The 16,106-nt window shown below is 43.7% G+C and overlaps 1 protein-coding gene across 1 annotated transcript in view; it reads right to left on the bottom strand.

Annotated features, from left to right (window-relative positions):
* Positions 1-16,106, bottom strand: part of IFT122 (intraflagellar transport 122) — a 72,189-nt gene that overhangs the window by 52,202 nt on the left and 3,881 nt on the right. Inside the window, exons 2-4 of the mRNA XM_004368350.2 lie at positions 9,605-9,671; positions 8,205-8,289; positions 2,288-2,366 (exon numbers count right to left, since the gene is read on the bottom strand). Coding sequence (XP_004368407.1) covers positions 2,288-2,366; positions 8,205-8,289; positions 9,605-9,671 — 231 coding nt within the window. The remainder of the gene's footprint in view (positions 1-2,287; positions 2,367-8,204; positions 8,290-9,604; positions 9,672-16,106) is intronic.

Raw genomic sequence — 16,106 nt, 5'->3', positions numbered from 1 at the left:
TGAATATACTGTGAGTAGCCAGTCAGATGAAAGGGAGCTCCTTGGGGGTGTGGCCCACATCTGTATATAAGCAGACGTTCTGGCTTTTTGCTCTCTCTGGATCCTGCGGCTGCTTCCTGTCATCTCATCTCCGGTTCTTGGGACTTGAGTTGTCAGCTTATCTGCCGAACCTGGGATTCGTCGATCTGCACAGCTTTTGAGTGGGAGCCCTGCTCTCCGACCTTCCAATCTTGGGCTTGCCGGCTTCTGCAGCTGTGTGACTTGGGAGAGGCCTCTACCCTGATCTACGGACTTGGGACGTTCTAGCCTCTACAATCGCGTGAGCTGTTTCCTTGATATAATCTCTTTCTAAATATATATATTTATACACTTTACTGGTTTTGCTTCTCCAGAGAACCCAGCCTAAGACAGACACTATCTGATCTTGTAGACCTCACCAATATAACTGCCACTAATCCATCTTACTACATCATAATTATAGGATTTACAACACATAGGGAAATCACATCAGATGACAAAATGGTAGACAATCACAATACTGGGAATCATGACCTAGCCAAGTCGACAGATATTTTGGGGGGACACAATTCAATCTACGACATTCCACCCTTTGGCCCCCCAAAATTCATGTCCTTGCCACACGTAAAACATATTCACCCCATCATATCATAGCAAAAGTCTTAATTCAATTACAAGTCCAAATCCAAAAATTCCTCTTCATCTGTGAAATCTAGAATACAAGTTATCTGCTTCCAAAGGTACAATGGTGTAACAGGCAGGCACAAACTAAACATTCCCATTACAAATGGGAGAGATTGGAGGAAAAGAAGGCATAAAAGGCACCAAGCAAGTCAGTAGAACACATTACATTAGCCCTCAAGGCTTGAAAATAGTCCTCTGTTCTTTTTGACCATTCACACAATGGGCCCTCCAGACTCTAGGTATTGGCCACACTCTCCAGATTCTGAGTGGAGGCCCCTTGGCTCCGGGTTTCAGCTCCGCCTTCTAGGCCCACTAGGATAGCAAATCTTCTCCCTCAGCTTTAGTCCAACTGAGTGGTGACTCCACCCTTAGAAATACCAGAGGCCATGGCTCCACCCTTTGAAACCCCAGAGGTCCTGGCCATACCTTTTGATACTGAAGCAGCTTGGCCTCTTGTGTTCCTTGTCTCTTCAGCTTCTGCTTCCTGTGGCCTCTCAGCCCTAGGGTCTCACGCCCACATCTGCCTTGCTGTGGCAAGTGTCCGAAAGGTCTGTAGCTCCACCGATAAGTACCTGGAGGTACCCTACTCCACCAGGAAGCCTCCTGTGTGCAGGCACTCACCTTTCTCGCCTCGTGGGTTGGCTCCAGCACTGTCTTGTGCTGGTCTCCTGGTTCTGCTGCTGCTGGTTCTCTGTCGCTGCTGGTCCTCTGCTGCTTCTGGTCCTCTATCCATTCACAGTTTCAAAACCACTTCCATGTTTTAGGTATCTGTTTGAGCAGCGCCCCACTCTCGGTACCAAATTCTGTCTTAGTTATCTAGTGCTGCTATAACAGGAATACCAAAACTGGATGACTTTAACAAAGAGAAATTTATCCTCTCACAGTCCAGTAGGCTAGAAGTCTGAATTCAGGGCACCGGCTCCAGGGGAAGGCTTTCTCTCTCTGTTGGCTCTGGATGAAGGTCCTTGTTATCAGTCTTCTCTTGGTCTGGCAGCATCTCAGCATAGGAACCTCAGGTTCAAAGGATGCACTCTACTCCCAGTACTGCTTTCTTGGTGGTATGAGGTCTCCCTGTCTCTCTTCTTGCTTCTCTCTTTTATATCTCAAAAGAGATTGGCTTACGACACCGTCTAATCTTGTAGACCTCATCAATATAACTGCCACTAATCCATCTTATTACATCAAGTGACAGGATTTATAACACATTGGGAAATCACATCAGATGACAAAATGGTAGACAATCACACAATACTGGGAATCATGACCTAGCCAAGTCAACAGATACTTCTGGGGGACACAATTCAATCCATGACAACCAGGTTGGAAGTAGGGGTGGAATCTGCAATGTCAGAGTCACTGACATGAACTCTAAGACACACCTAGCCCACTGCTGACCAAATTAGTAAGTGCTCAAGAAATGTTCATTTGCTTATTCATTACCCAACTTTCCTGTACCCACCACACACACCCGTAACTTAATTCCAAGTTCAATTTTGAGAAAAAAGTTCCTCCTTCCATCTTCACTCACCGAAAAAGATAACAGTCAAACTAAAAACACAGTACAACCACCTAAAAGGTTACTTACGTGTACTTCAGAATGCCTTCCAATTTTGATGTCCAGATAATAACACTTTTGTCAGCTGATCCAGAAGCAAAGCGCTTGCCTAAAAATGTTTTCAAAAAGAAGTTTTTCACATTTATTTTAAACCAGCATTTCCCAGAGAGTACTTCTTAGAAAATTAGTTTTTAAGGGACCTGTAAGTGTCAGGTCTTACTTCTTATCAATACTGGGAGGCAGTACTTTGGAGTCAGGATGTTTGGGTTCAAATCCTGCTCTGTCAGGCACTGAATAAATAAAGACATATTGAGGGCCTACTACATGCTAGGTATTGTGTTCTATGCAAAGGATACAGTAATGATTAAAACACACATGATCCCCACCTTCACGGATTTTTGACTAGAAGAAGAAGTAGGCATTAAACAAATTCAACACAAATACAATGTGGTAAGAAAAGACGTGAGTCCTATGAAACAAAATAATGGGAGTCCCTGGGTGGTGCAAACAATTAATGCACTCAGTTGCTTACCTAAAGGCTGGGGGTTTGAGTGTACCCAGAGGCACCTTGGAAGAAAGGCCTGGCCATCTACTTCACAAAAATCAGTCTTTGAAAACCCTATGAAGCACAGTTCTACTCTGACACACATGGGGTCACCCTGAGTCAGCAATGACTTGACGGCAACTGGCAATTTAGATGAGGGCCTTGGTATGAGGAAGGCTTCTCTAAGGATGAGACCCTTCAGTTGAGATGTAAAGGATGAGCAAAGCTTAGCCAGGTGAAAAGAGAGCAGAAACACCCATCCACATGGATGGGACAGATGCGCAAAGGCCCTGAGGCCCGGCATATCTGAGGGACTAAGAGGCAGCCAGTGTGATACACCAAGGACAGGGGGTGAGGTAGGTGTGGGAAGGCCCTCTAGGGCCCCTGGGGCCACAGCAGATATCTTACTCTTTATCTCAAAGCAATGGGAAGTCAAGGAAAGGCTTTAAACAGAAAGGTGGCAGATCAGATTGGCATTTTCACACTACTCAGGCTTTATGAAAGAATGGACTGGAAGGAAGCTGCATAATTACACTGTTCCACATTTGCGAAGTGCTCCAGAGAAGAGCAGGGTATAATGGCAGCAAACGTAAGGGAGCCTTAACCTAATATGGTTAGAGACGAGGACTAAGAGGTAAGTGTGGGCCAGATATTGTACACCTGGTTAAGGATTTTAGACTTTATTTTCAGGGCAGGTAGAAATTGACCTTGGGTAACTCACTGCTCTCTGAGCCTCAATATCTTCATCTGAAACAGAGAGGGATAATAATACCTTCCTCAGATGGTATTTGTGGGGATCAACTAATAGCTGTAAAGCACCTTTCACAGTGGCTGAAACAGTATATAGCTGCACATACTAAGTAAACAGAAGCTGCTCTTACTTATTATTTCTGTCACTTCTCCCTCACACTGGTGGGCAGCAGAGTGAGTGATTAAAAGCATGGGCTCTGGGCTCAGAGTCCCTGAGCTGGAATTCCCAGTGATGTCCCCTACCAGCTGTCATGACCTAGGCCAAGTGACTTAACATCTCTATGCATTTATTTTCTCACATGAAAAATGGATGCAATCATAGTACTCACCTCACAGTCATGAAGATTAAATGAGCACACATATACACTTAGAACAATGCCTAGAATAGAATAAATGCTAAAAAAAAAAATTAGCTATAATTATTACTATTATTTCTTCATATTGTTTTTCTTGAGCTATAAAACAATGTCTCTGTATCATGGTTGCTCATTAAGTACTTATTAAACTTAAGAGGGAAACCAGCAACAAGCAGACATAAACAGTAAAATGTAATTCAGTGTACCTCAATTTTCAAGTCTAAGGGAAATGGACCAGTTTAGAGGAATTAAAAGACCTCTTTATCATCACACAAGGATCATGAGGAGGCAGAAAGAACCAGCGTCTGCAGTTGGAGGACCTGGGTCAAGCCCAGCTCTGCCACCATCTCCCATTACCACTCCGAGCCTCTTTTCTCATCTGGGAGAAGAGGCAGTAATCCCTTCCCTGCCTCTTGGGAGGCTCGACTCAGATGTGTATAAAGGACTCTAAAAAGGGCTGTAAAATGGTACTGATGGTGCGTTACACTCTGACATCCTCGTGAGCCTCAATGGTGTTGCAGGTAAGGGCCAAGTCCCTCCATGCTGCTCAACTCCAGAGACCCACCAGCCCTCTGTGCCCGCTGGCCTTGTGCTAGGCCCTTGATTAGTCTGTGTTCCGTGCAGGTTTCCAGGATGAAGCAGAAACATTTAGCTCTGCAGGCTCCCTCACCACAGGTCTCGCCATAACATTACTCTCAACTTGAACTCAAACACACACAAAAAAAATGTGACCGCCATGGAAAACACAACTGCCTATGAGGCAAGAAATTAATGTCTTTGCCACCAACCTGATGCAAGACCTCAACAAGTCTCTTGACTTCTCTAGGGTTTCGTGTAGGTATAAAATGAAGAAATTGGGCTAGATCAGACTAAAATTGTATCCCTATAATTTTGCACATACATGAAGTATGTGCATTTTTCTAGAGAGGGACCTATAGTTTTTGTTGGATTCTCAATGAGGCCCATCATTGAAGAGAGGTTAAAAACCTGGGGCCTGAATGATCTCCAAGGTTCATTCACGAATCATAACATTCTGTTTCTGTGCCTTCTCAGTAGTAGTATTAGAATGCTATCTCCAATCCTCCATCTACGTGACATATGGGGAAATTGAGACTCAGAGAGATTCAATAACCAGCTCAAAGTCACAGAGCTTTAGGTACTGGGATGGGGTTTGAATTCACAGCTGTCTCATTCCAAAGCCCATGTTCTTCCCACTACTCCCACGGTGAGGTAGCATGGATTTACTGTTAACTCTTGGTTTTTTGTTTGTTTTGTTTTGCTTTATCATTAAAATTTTGGTTTATGGTTTACTTTTTATTATGACAATACTCAAAAATAAACAGAAGTAGAGAGACTATCCCATTACTCGTTTTCCACAATTATCAACACATGACTGGCTTGTTTCAGCTGTACTTTCCTCTCTAACACATGCACAGTTTTGCCTCCTTCACTGCATCATTTTATAGAAAATCTTAGGTATCATACTGCTTCATAAATATGTTATTTATCTAAGATTATATTTTTTTAAACCACAATACCTTTATCACATGTAAAAAAAAAATTATTATATATCCAGTTGGTATCATTATTTTAAATCCTCTTCCATGTGAAGATTATATTTCGATTTGTGGTATCAGCTATTTTGCAAAACCTGTAGAGGCTTTTACTTTTGAAACTGAGATATAAAAAAAAAGATCTGTTTCTGAAATAAAAATTTAAATACCATAATTTTGTGTAGTATTTTGGGCTAAGACCAAAAAAAAAAAAAAAAAAAAACCCACTAGAAATCAACGTATAAATAACAATCTTGGTTAAACTTAACTTGAATCATTACATTTTCCCATTGCTCTAGAACTTAATGAATACCACCTGACATAAACTTGAAACCTGACATAAATTTGAAAATTCTTGCTCCAGGTTCAGCAAGCTGGTGCCAACTAGGTGATGAGTTTGTGGGCTCTCAGCTGGGACTATGGGTTTAGGCCCCTCAAGACAGCATCGATTTTGGCCCAGTTATTTATTACAGTTCATTTTAGCAAGTGCTTGACGAACACTTTAAAAACTAGTTGCCATCGAGTCAGCTCTGACTGTTGGTGACCCCACGAGTGTCAGAGTAGAATTGTGCTCCACAGGGTTTTCAATGGCTGATCTTCAGGAAGTAGATCACCAGGCCTTTCTTCGGAGGATTTACTGTCAACTCAGTCTCAACTTCATGTGCCCACTCTCTGGCCACCAACTCCTCTCTTTCCTATCCCACCTGGCACCCCAATTTCAATACTCCTTCATTCCCACCAGGACCAACAGCTTCTCCACTGCCTCTTACCTTTAAGGTCCTGTGCTGTCAAGTCAATTTGAACTCATAGCGACCTTACAGGACAGAGTAGAACTGCCCTATAGGGTTTCCAAGGCTGTAATCTTTACAGAGGCAGACTGCCACATCTTTCTACCCCAACGCAGCTGGGGGGTTCAAACCACTGTCCTTTTGGTTAGACGCTGAGCGCTTAACCACTGCACCACCAAGGCTCCTTCTCCCATCATTACTCAGCCGATATTTCAGGGTCAACCTGTATGTGCCTTTGCATACACCTTCTGCTTCCTCGCCCTCTGACTTTGTCTTCACATTTGCTTACAAAACCACCATTCTGGTTAAATCCAACACTCCTCCTCCTCTGCCGCTGCATCTGTGCAGCTGAAAATAGCTGAAGAAAATGACACAGTCACTCCAACTGACCTCTCTTTAAATTCATGATCATGAGCTCCCAGTGTGCCCTTAATGCCCCAGGGATCTTACTATACCTCCCCTGGACAGCAATTTGACACTTTCTCCTCAACTCTAACACCTCCTTCCCCACCCTCACTCTCAGCTGATGATGTTGCTTCCTACTTCACTGAAAAATTGAAAGAATTCCAAGAGAATTTCCATTAGACTCCTACTACCACATCCACCCACCTACCAGCCTCTGTACTCCTGTCATCTGCCTTCCTACCATGCTCCTATCTAGAGTGAATCCTTCCACTCATGCCCTAGATCCCATTGCCTCTTATCCACTCAAGGACCCTGTTCCAGCAATTCTCCCCTCTCTCTCCTGAATCGTCAACTTTTCTCAAATTCAACATGTCCAAAACCAAACTCCTGACCTTCCACTGTAAGCCTCTTCTCTACCTTGAGTCATCCCCATCTCAGCTGAGGGCAACTCCATCCTTCCAGTCGCTCGCCAAAAACCATGGGGTCATTCTTGACTTCTCTTTCTTCACACACCATATTCAGTCTGTCAGAAAATCCTATTGACTCCACCTTCAAAACATATCCAGGATCTGACCACTTCTCAGCACATCCTCCACCTCCAAAGAAGTTGGAGCCACCATCGCCTCTTGCCTGGATGATGGTACCCCTGACCCAACTCTCACCCCTTGCAGGCCACTTCCAGTACAGCAGCTAAAGAGATCCTTTTAAAACGTAAGTCAGAGCAGATCCCTCCTCTGCTCAGAGCTCTTCAGAGGTTCTCCATTTTCACTGAGAGTCAAAGCCAAAGTCCTTAAACAGCCCACATGAGCTGCCCCTCCAATCCCTGTTACCTCTCCAGCCTCATTTTCCTCTACTCTCCTGTTGGGTCTCTCTGCTCTGGTCTCTTGGTAGGTACACTCCCACCTGAGGGCCTCTGCAGCGAGGAGCTCTCCTCCCCCCAGACGCCCACTGCCAGAACCTCACTGCCTCACCGCCTTCAAATCCTTGCTCACCTGTCACCATGTCAAGAAGCCCACCCTCACTACCCTATTCAGGACTGCATCCCACCCCCAGCTCATCCGGTACAACACCTTCAAATCCTTGCTCACCTGTCACCATGTCAAGAAGCCCACCCTTACTACCCTATTCAGGACTGCATCCTACCCCCAGCTCATCCGGTACTCTCAATCCCCTTATGCTGCCCTACTTTTTATTCTTCCATAACTTTTGTCACTTTCCAGCATAATTTAGTTACTTACTATGTTTATTATATGTCTTCCTCATTCCTTCCTCCCTCTCTCCACCAAACACACATAGAATATAAGCTCCATAAGGGCAGGGACCTTTGTCTATTTTGTTCTCTAAAGTAGCTCAAGTACTTAGAACAGTGCCTGGCACTTAGATGGCCCTCAATAAATACCTGTCAAATAGAATTACTGAATTGAAGTCTAAGCCATTTAACCACCTTTTGAACTTGTAAATTGTATTTTCACTTACTAGAAAGAATTAGAGAATGGCTAAGGAGAAATATGAGACCATTACAGAGACTGGAAACCCAAAGCAGCCTCTTACCATCCTTTGCATATGCCACACAGTACACGGTGTCTTTGTGTCCCTTTAGAGGCTGAAGTAAGGTGCCATCGGAGGTGTCATAAACCTGGCAAAAAGAGGCAAAAGTACAGATTATCCCTTTGGTATCCATTAGCCAGAATTCCTGCAGAGATGCTGCTGCTATTTTTGTTTCTCTAACACAACATTTGTCAACATTCTACATTTGTATCAAACAGAAACTGCCCCGAGAATCCAGAAAAGAATGTGACTTAAAGTTGGGTAACCCAACAAGTAGCAGTCCCGATTCTGTGCACTGTGGCCAGGAATGAGCCCCCAATCCTTGAGAAAAAAAAGGTCAACTGCTCTGTGCAACTTCTCCACATCACTCATTCTTATATGAATGGGGATATATAACCATGCCAGGTAGGTCCTCCCAAATAAGGCCAGTACATAAAGTGAGCCAGCTACCACACGATTACGTTTTAGTGTTAGCCCTGCCCTCTAACATCGGCACCAGAGATGTTTCCTATTTCCTGCCAAGAATTTGAAAGGCACAGATCTGAGCTCTGGGTTTACAAACAGGAGGGAGTTATAAAACCCAGCTGTAAATGTGGATTTAGGATATTGTGTAACACCTATAAATATGTGGTAACTGAAAAATCATCTGAGAAATCAAGGAGAAACTCTCCAAAACAGAGTGCTGGAGAAGATGACCTATGAAGAAAAACTAAAACTAAAAGGATGTGGACTGTTTTCTCTGGAGAGAAGAAGTCTGCAGAACAACAGTGGTTTTGAGATCATGTAGTTACCATACAGAGGACGGGGGTTAGTCGGGTTCATTATCTAGAGACAACAGAGCGAGAGGAAGTGGACTTTCGCAGGAGGAAGGAGCGAGCACATAAAAGTTTTTAGGTCAAACACAAAGAGCTCCCTGAAATTTACTTTATACACTGGAATAGGTTCCAGAGGAAGACTGTGTTCTTTGAAAGTATGAAAAATGGGATGCATCCATATGGGATTGTTTAGGCAGGCCAGCATCTAAAAGTTGGGGTCAGGCTATCTGGCTTCTCATGGAGGGAGCCCCTTCAGTCCTGTTGTTTGAATTTTTCAGGGATACAAAATGTGAACTGACCCCAGCCCAGTTTCAAAGGTATTTTAATTGTTTTCAACTCTTTCATGGGTGTCTCAAAGTGAAAGGGGGAAGATTAATGACCACAACAGAGGTATTATTCACAGGTTCCTATCTGATAGTTTACTTACCTAGTTCAAATAGCCCATTTCCTTCCCCATTAAAAAGTAATGACTGGTTTTTCCGCCTTGCCTTTTTTTATCTCAAAAGAAAAAAAGGGTCAAATTTCAGAGTACTTACAAAAGGGTGGGGAAAAAAAGCACTTAAAAAGGAAACTCAGACAAAATCCTACCAGTAATCTGTTTCCTGCAGCCAAAATCAGTTGGGTTCCATCAGGCTTAAATGCGAGGTCATAGATACTAAACAGGAGACAAGACAAAAGGGCAATTAGGAACCAAAATTATGAGGTCTACCAATGGTCAGGAAAGCAAACTTTATTTCCATTATGAAACACTGCTGATGTATCAGGGAGAAAAATAATGGCTAAGAACTACATTTGGCTGCAAACTCTATTCAACCACCACACCTTGGCAGCCCATTCAATCACGATCCACTCAGCTATGTGCCCCAATTTCTACTTGTGCAGAAGCCAGACGCCAGAAATTATCCAATGGGTCAAAAGTCGAGGGCACTAACTCTTGTAATAATACCATTAGGGCCAGACAACCTGAGAAGAGTATGTGAGGGCCAGTAAATCCACGTCTCTGAAAAATTGGTCATATATTAAAGAATCACTGCTATTTCCAATGAATCAGATACTTATTGAGTGCTCCGTTGGAGCTAAGAACCAAAAGACAGAAGATGAGTAAACCACAGTCCCTCCCAGCCTTCAAGGACTACAATCCAGTGGGAAGGTGCGAACTAGACACATTTGCAAAGAACTGCCATATGCCATCAATTCTAAGGCATACATTTTTTCACAATTTAACATCTTCAAAGTTGGGATGTGTCTTATAATTGATGATGTGTCAGTTTAACTTTTTTTTTCTTAGTTGTATTTAAATTAATAATATTTTACAATCAAGGGCCCCCTTGGGCTAGGCTTTAGAAGATAAATTAAAGCATGCATTATAGGTTCCAAAAGAGGAAGACACAGCATTCTGATTTAGCGGAGAGGATCAGAAGGCAGGCTTCATGAAGAAAACAGTACTTAAAATGGGTAAGGCTTCTGAGACATGTAGGAAACTGGGTGGTTGTTGCGTGCCATCGAGTTGACTCCAACACACAGGACCATATATGACGGAGTAGAACTGCCCCATAGGGTTTTCTAGGCTGTAATATTTACAGGAACAGATTGCCAGGTCTTTCTCCCGTGGAGCTGCTGGGTGGGTGTGAACCACCTACCTTTCAGTTAGTAGCCGAGTGCTTAACCATTGCACCACCAGGGCATTTCAGGCAGAGAGAACAGAACAAAAAGACATAAAGGTGGGGAATAACAATTAATCCAAATAATCAAATTTGACTGAAACATCTGGTTATCTGCAAGGCAGTAGGGAGAGATGAGGCTGGAGCCACATTACAAAGATCCTGGAATATTCCAGGCAGAGGATTTCATTAGTTCAGGTGGTTCTCCTAACAATGTGTCCCCATAGCACTCCCAAGAATTCAAGCTGCCAGTTTAGGGGAAGGCTTTCTCTCTGTCCATTCTGGGGAGGGTCCCTGTCTTAGCCATCTAGTGCTGCTATAACAGAAATACCACAAGCAGATAGCTTTAACAAACAGAAGTTTATTCTCTCACAGTCTAGTAGGCTACAAGTCCAAATTCAGGGTGTCAGCTTCAGGGGAAGGCCCTCTCTCTCGGTCAGCTCTGGAGGAAGGTCCTTGTCATCAATCTTCCGTGGTTGAGGTGCTTCTCCATGCAGGAACCCAGGGTCCAAAGGACGCGCTGCTCCCTGCGCTGCTTTCTTGGTCTCCCTGTCTCTCTGCTTGCTTCTCTCTTTTGTATCTCAAAAGAGATTGGCTCAAGACACAATCCAATCTTGTTGACTGAATCCTGCCTCATTAACATAACCGCCCCTATCCCACCTCATTAACATAATACAGGTAGGATTTACAACACATAGGAAAATCACATCAGATGACAAAATGATGGACAATCACACAATACCGGGAATCATGACCTAGCCAAATGGATACACATATTTCTGGGGGACACAATTCAATCCATGACAGTCCACATTTCTTTTAAGCTTCTGTCCATCAGTTCCTTGGTGATCTCCATGTGGTTTGGCATTTATTTTCCCCCAATTGTACTTGTTTGCTTCTTGCTTAACCTGCTTTTATATCTCAAAAGAGACTGATTTAAGACACACTAATGGAGCCCTAGTGGCGCAGTGGTTGAGAGCTACGGCGAGCTATGGCTCCTAATGGAAAGGTCAGCAGTTCGAATCCACCAGCTGTTTCTTGGAAACTCTATGGAGCAGTTCTACTCTGTCCTATAGGGTTTCTATGAGTCAGAATCAACTGGATGGCAACAGGTTTGGTTTCCACACTAATACCACTTCATTAACATAACAAAGAAAATCCATTCTCAAACAACATTATAACCACAGGTATAAAAATCAAAAACAAACCTTTTGCCTTCGAGTCCATTTTGACTCACAGCAACCCTGTAGGACAGAGTGGAACTGCCCCAGAGGGTTTCCAAGGCTATAATGTTTACAGAAGCAGAGTGCCACATTTTTTTCCCACAGAGTGGCTGGTGGGTTCAAACTGCCGACCTTTTGGTTAGCAGTCAAGTGCTTAACCATTGTGCCACCAGCACTCCTTAATCACAGGTATAATGGTTAGGATTTATTAACACATTTTGGGGAGACACAATTCAATCCATAACACCCTTGGTCCTTTAATAATAATACTTATGCCTAACGTTTACTGAACACATTTATTTACTTCACGTGCCAGGTACACTTTAAATGCTTTACGTGTATAAACTCATTTAACCCTTTGTTGTTGTTAGTTGCCCTTGACTCAGCTCCAACCCATAGTGTCTAACAAAATGAAAAGTTGCTGGGTCCTGCACCATCCTCACAATTGTTGCATTTAATCCTTACAACAACCCTATATTTTGCAGATGAGCAAACCTAGGCACAGAGAAGTTAAATAACTTGTCCAAGAATAATCTGCTACAAAGTACAGGTAGAGCCAGGATTCAAACCCAGGCAGCCTGGCTCCAGAGCCCATGCTCTAACCATCATGCTTTGTGGCTTTCATTATCATCATTAGCATACTCCACAGTTTACAAATTGGCAGATGTTTCCATACCTCATCAACAACAACAAAAGGTATTTATCATTTATTACAGGTATTACAGTATTACATGTAGAAGTCAGAAAATTTTTGATATAGGGTCCCTTGACCTCAGAAACTTCCTTTAATAAAAATAATTCTTCACACGTATTCAACAATTAAGAATTTTTAAAGTTTGAACTTACATTATCTCATTTGAGCCTTACAATAACATAATGAAGTAGACAGCGCAGGCCCCCATTGGTCCTTTTTTATTGATGAGTACAGAGAGGCAAGGTGTTTGTCTAACGTCACACCACTGGTTGATGGAGAAACTGGAACAAGGAAGATTGCTATACCCTCTCCAGCTGGGCATCCCTCTTGATAGAAGTACAGTGTTATGGACTGAATTATGTCTCTCAAAACTGTGTGTCAACTTGGTTAGGCCATGATTCCCAGCATTGTGTGGTTGTCTGCCATTTTGTGCTCTGATGTGATTATCCTATGTGTTGTAAATTCTAACTCTTATGATGTTAATGAGGCAGGATTACAGGCAGTTATGTTAATGAGACAGGACTCAAACTACAGGATTAGGTTGTATCTTGAGACAATCTCTTTTAAGATATAAAAGACAGAAGCAAGCAGAGAGGAGAGGGACCTCATGCTACCAAGAAAGAAGCACCAGTTGTGGAACATGTCCGTTGGATCCAGGGTCTCTGTGCTGAGAAGCTCCTCGACCAGGGGAAGACTGATGACAAGGACCTTCCTCCAGAATTGACAGACGGAGAAAGCCTTCCCCTAGAACTGGCACACTGAATTTGGACTTCTAGCCTCCTAGACTGTGAGAGAATAAATTTGTTTGTTAAAGCCATCCACTTGTGGTATTTCTGTTATAGCAGCACTAGATAACTAAGACAGAATTTGGTTCCCAGAGTAGGGAGCTGTTCTAACAGATACCTACAATGTGGAAGCAGTTTTGGAACTGAGTAATGGGTAGAGGTTGGAAGAGTTTTAGAGTGCCTAATGGTAAAAGCCTAAATTGCCTTGAAGAGACGGTTGGTAAAATTTTGGACATCAAAGACAATTCTGGTGAGGGCTCAGAAAGAACTGAGAAGAGTGGTAACACTGGAGATGGCACAGATGGCAAGAAGCAGCAGCAGAGAAACTGTAGCAGCAGAACCAGGAGACCAGCAAGAGACGGCACAGAAACCAACCTACAGAGTGAGAGAGCTGAGTGCCTTTCTGCAGGAGGCTTCCAGGCAGAGTCAAGTGTGTAGTGGCACTTATCAGTGGAGCTAGGCTTGCCAACCCGTGGAGCAAGAGAGCTGAGTGTCTTCCGGCCAAGTTTTACTGGCGGAGTGGGGTGCCTCCAGGCACTTACCAGCAAAGCTACAGAGCTTTGGAACATTTGCCCAAGCAGGGCAGATGCCAGGCTGGCCCAGGAGACCCAAGGGGCCAAGTGGCCAAGGAACCAGGAAGCAGAAGCTGAAGAGACAAGGAACACAGGAAGCAGAGCTGCCTCAATCTCAAAGGGTGGGGCCATGACCTCTGGGGTCTCAAAGGGCAGGGCCACAGCCTCCTAAGTTTCAAAGAAACAGATCTTCATCAGCTCAGTTCTGGAGTGTGAGGCTGCCTTTCACGAGTGCCAGCAGGATAGGGCCAGATCTGCTGCCCAAAGCTACCATGCCCAAGGGGCAGAAGAATGGGGCCTGCCAGGGCCGAGGGGTTAGGGGCACCACCCAGATGGACTAGGAGAATGGGGCTGCCCAAGTACAAGGGAGGAGAATTGCTGTTCCAGTGGGCCTGGAAGGTGGAGCTGAAGCCCAGGGCCGAGGGGCCTCCACCCAGAATCAGGAGAATGTGGCCAACACCCAGAGTCTAGAGGGCAAGGCCATTGCCTAAATGGTCCCAGAAAACAGAGGATTAGTTTCCAGCCTTGAGAGCTAATGTAATGTGTTCTGCTGACTTGGTTGGTACCTGTTATCCCTTCTTTCCCTCCAATTTTTCCAATTTTCTCCATGGAACTGTCTACCTTGTACTTATTCCACCAATGTACTTTGGAACCAGGTAACTTGTATTCTAGACTTCACAGATGAAGAGGAATTTTGCAGATGAGATTTTGGACTTGGAGTTGATTTAAGACTTTTGGGATGACATGATGGGGTAAGTGTATATGAATTCTGGGGGACTAAAGGGTGGAATGTTATAGATTGAATTGTGTCCCCCAGAAATGTATGTCAACTTGGCTAGATCATGATTACCGGTATTGTATGGTTGTCTACCATTCTGGGATCTGATATGATTATCCTATGTGTTTTAAGTCCTAACCTCTATAATGTTAATGAGGCAGGATTACAGGCAGTTATGCTAATGAGGCAGGACTCAATCTACAGGATTAGATCGGACCTTGAGTCAATCTCTTTTGAGATAGAAAAGAGAAAAGCAAGCAGAGAGGAGAGGGACCTCATGCTACTAAGAAAGAAGCACTAAGTGCTGAGTGGGTCCTTTGGACCTGGGATCCCTGTGCTGAGAAGCTCCTCGACCAGGGGAAGATTGATGACAAGGACCTTTCCCCAGAACCAACAGAGAGAGAAAGCCTTCCCTTAGAGCTGGCACCCTGAATTTGAACTTCTAGCCTCCTATACTGTGAGAATAAATTTGTTTGTTAAAGCCATCCACTTGTGGTATTTCTGTTATAGCAGCACTAGATAACTAAGACTAGATAGCTGAGTTCTTCAGCTCCCTTACTGTATGTGATAAAGGCCTGGGCCTTCCTTGTTTCTTAGGCTTTCTGACTTTGAGCCTGGGGGACAATGTCCTTGGCACAGTTCACATTCTGAGGAGCAGCAAGGTGGCAGAGTGAAAAGCAGACATGACCTGGGGCCAGAAGAGCAGACCTCCTATCTTAGCATCAGTCCTCATCTACAAAGTGCAGACAGATAGCTGCCCTCCTACCTCACAGGGTGGCTGCGGAAGCATGGAAGATGATGGCCACAGCTGCCTCTACAAAGCCCAGCACCTGTGAGTTGATACGATGGGCATATTAGATTTTGGAGGGGGCTATTCCTCTTTTATAGTCATTCTTGGCTGTGTGGCTCCCTTTCTGTTTTGTACGTATCTGGGTTCATCAAAGTGGTTCCTGTGTGGTCTCTTCGTCATAAGGGTCACTTTGGGTTGAATTATCAGAAAACCAATTCTGAGTGTCTCATTTGTGCCAAGCCTGAACTACCTTCCTCTTGGATATGAAAATTCACTTCCTTTGAATTTCTTGAAATTTGCCTTCCTGAAGTGTAACATACACGTCTGATTTACCCTCATCTACACTCTTACTGTACTTAGAATCTTTACGACTGACTTTAGCTCTTACAGAGTCTTCTCTGTTTTACATTGTTTTATATACTATCTTATCCCCTTAATTATAGTCACATGCAATTTGAGAGCAAGAAACCATGTTTTATATATTCGTGGACCCACAGAGCACAGCATTGTCCTAGATACATAATGACAAACTGAAAAGATTTTATCTTGAACCCCTTCAACTCTAATTACATATGAGATCACAGAAA

Source organism: Trichechus manatus, unplaced genomic scaffold, assembly GCF_000243295.1.
Source record: "Trichechus manatus latirostris isolate Lorelei unplaced genomic scaffold, TriManLat1.0 scaffold00001, whole genome shotgun sequence".
NCBI lineage: Eukaryota > Metazoa > Chordata > Mammalia > Sirenia > Trichechidae > Trichechus > Trichechus manatus.
The sequence above is the reverse complement of the archived record's forward strand: the minus strand, read 5'-3'. Positions and strand labels throughout refer to the sequence as shown.